At 39.3% G+C, this 2,794-nt stretch overlaps 1 protein-coding gene across 1 annotated transcript; it reads left to right on the forward strand.

Moving 5' to 3' along the window:
• Positions 1-348: 348 nt before the first annotated feature.
• LOC131938028 (baculoviral IAP repeat-containing protein 7-like) lies at positions 349-1,153 on the forward strand. The gene is made up of 2 exons (XM_059295851.1): positions 349-681; positions 1,127-1,153. The coding sequence occupies exons 1-2, from the start codon at positions 349-351 to the stop codon at positions 1,151-1,153; spliced, it is 360 nt and encodes a 119-aa protein (XP_059151834.1).
• The last annotated feature ends 1,641 nt before the right edge of the window (positions 1,154-2,794 follow it).

Below are 2,794 nucleotides of genomic sequence, written 5' to 3' on the forward strand. Positions count from 1 at the left end.
ATTAGATCAAGCACGTTAGCCGTCGCCCCGGCAGGGTGCGATTTGGCGCCGAGGGCTATCCCCTGAGCGCTATGTCGCATAAGTTCGTTTTTAAAGAGTGTGATAAAGTATGGATAAGAAGTAGTATTATAGTCGTTCACTAAATTGAATCAGGCGCGTCCGACCGCGCCCGGTCAATCCTCGGAGTTTGTTCTAGCCCCCGCGGCAAAGCTTGGGGACGGGCACGCTTGTTTGTATGTGTGTGTATATATATATAAGTAGTATATAAGGTCCCCTTTGGTTATCATTTTTGGCGGAGGGTGAGTTTCTGTGTTGGGTGTAAGTATATATCCCCGTAATCAAGGGGAGATGAGTCTGGGGTATGAGAGAGTGTTTGTACAGCGGACGACAGGTGGAACCTTTATTGAACCCCTTGATGAGACTCCACCAGCACCCAACCCAGCTCCTGTCAGGGACAGTGACCTCATGTTTCATGATGAGAAGGAAAGAATCCAAACATTTTCGGGGTGTTGGTCCGACGTCTACCCTGTGGATCCTGCCAGTTTGGCTAAAAATGGTTTTGTTTTCATTGGACCCGGCGACCCTGTCAAGTGTGTTTTCTGTTTGAATACGTTGAGGGGCTGGGAAACGGGGGATGTGGTAGAAGAGGAACATCGACGCTATTATCCAGACTGTCCTTTTGTACGGGATGCACATTCACACACACACACACTCACAGGAGTTGTTTTAAGTAAATAAAATTTTATATACATTTAAATGCTCTTTTGTGCTTTATTGTGATATCTGATTAAAAGGTGTGACAACTTTCCCATCCAACTTTGAAACTGTTGAAAACAAAATCTGTCCCACTCTAGTATAAACTCTACCCCCATCAATTCCAAAACATACATGTACCAACTTTGAAACCTGCCTCGGTGAAAGCAAAACTCCCCCGACTCTAGTATAAACTCTAACCCCATCAATTCCAAAACATACATGTACCAACTTTGAAACCTGCCTCGGTGAAAACAAAACTCTTCGACGTTGAAACCTGCGTTGTTGAAAACAAAACCCTGTCCCACTCTAGTATAAACTCTGCCTCCACCAATTCCAAAACATGCATGTACCAACTTTGAAACCTCCCTAGGTGAAAACAAAAACAGCACCACTCTAGTAATTACTTTTACAGCTGCGTGAGGAAGGAAAAAGAAATTTGGTTTAGAACTAACCCTACCGCGGTGGAGAGAGACAAGCCTGTGGGAATGGTAAAGCCATTACTTTACCCGACAAAGAGATTCTACGGCCATAAAACACTTCAGCCTCGCATTCCAGAGAACCGACCCACGTACCAATGCACCCTGTGAACCCACACCTGTCGGCCATAAATCAACCTGGGCTGGGGAAAAAGCCATTAATCACTGCGCGGCACCTGTCAAACGCCCAACGGGCGAAACCGGCGAGCGAGTCAAAGCTATTTGATGTGTTGATTGATGTGTCCCAGGTGTAGTTAATGGTTGGTGGAAACCCCGACACAAAGAAAAACCTATTTTTGTCTAAATTAGCATTTGTCTACTGGCTTATTTTAAACAAAAACAAATAAACAAAAAACAAACAATCAAATTAAATTTAAAAATTAAAAATTTAAATGTAAAAATTTAAAAACTAAAAATTTAAATTTAAAAATTATAAATAAATTAAAAATTAAACAAAAATTTAAAAATTTAAATTAAAAAATTAAAAAAATTAAAAAAAATTACAATTTAAAAAATTAAAAATAAATAAATAAAAATTAAAATAAATTAAAAATTAAACAAAAATTTAAAAATAAATAAAAATTCAAAAACAAAATAATTAAAAACAAACAAATTATAAACAAAATAATTAAATTCAAACTAATTAAAATCAAATTAATTAAAATCAAACAAATTATAAACAAAATAAAAAAATTAAACTAATTAAAAACAACAAACAAATTAAAAACTCATTAAAAACAAACTCATTAAAATAAAAAAATAATGGTGATTACGTAACTAGGTCACCGGTGGTGATTACGTCACAAGGTCACCCCTCACCTGACCTACTCCCCCTTCACCCTCCGCCACCTCCTGCGCCAACGCTAGTTGGCGTAGTATTTTACTATATCTCATTGTACCTCCGTCACCACCACCTGCTCCGCCAGTTGGCATAGTATTTTACTATATCTCGTTGTAGCTCCGGCTCCACCACCACCTGCTCCGCCAGTCCTATATAACCTTTGCGCCTCACCCTCCGCCAAAAATGATAACCAAAGCGGACCTTATATACTACTTATATAAATATATATATATATATATATATACATATATGTCTGTGTGTGTCTGTCTTTTATGCATTACTATGCCGCCTAAGTTCGTTTTGAAGAGCGCGATTGTCTATGGATACAGTGGGCTACTAAAGTCGCTCACTAAATCGAATCATGCGCGTCCTCTGTGTCCCGCGGGGTGCTATTTTGGTTCTCCAGGCTTTTCCGTGAGCGCTATGGTCCATACGTTCGTTTTAAAAAGTGTGATATAATATGGATAAGAAGTAGTATTACAGTTGTTCACTAAACTGAATCAGACGCGTTCGACCACGTCATGGTAGTGTGCGATTTGCCCGGGCTATCCTGGGTTGTTTTTTTTTTACCCCGTGGCAACGCGCGGGGATGGGGACGCAAGTAGTTAAATAATATTGACCACATGGTTAGGACAGTTTTTTAAACGACATCAGCTGGAAAATTAGGACTCAGGACTGGCCTCTTTTTGTGTTAGAAACAATAAAAACAGAGGACATTAAT

Source organism: Physella acuta, unplaced genomic scaffold, assembly GCF_028476545.2.
Source record: "Physella acuta isolate Inbredline_101_S28 unplaced genomic scaffold, ASM2847654v3 ptg000229l, whole genome shotgun sequence".
In the NCBI taxonomy this organism is placed as follows: Eukaryota; Metazoa; Mollusca; class Gastropoda; family Physidae; genus Physella; species Physella acuta.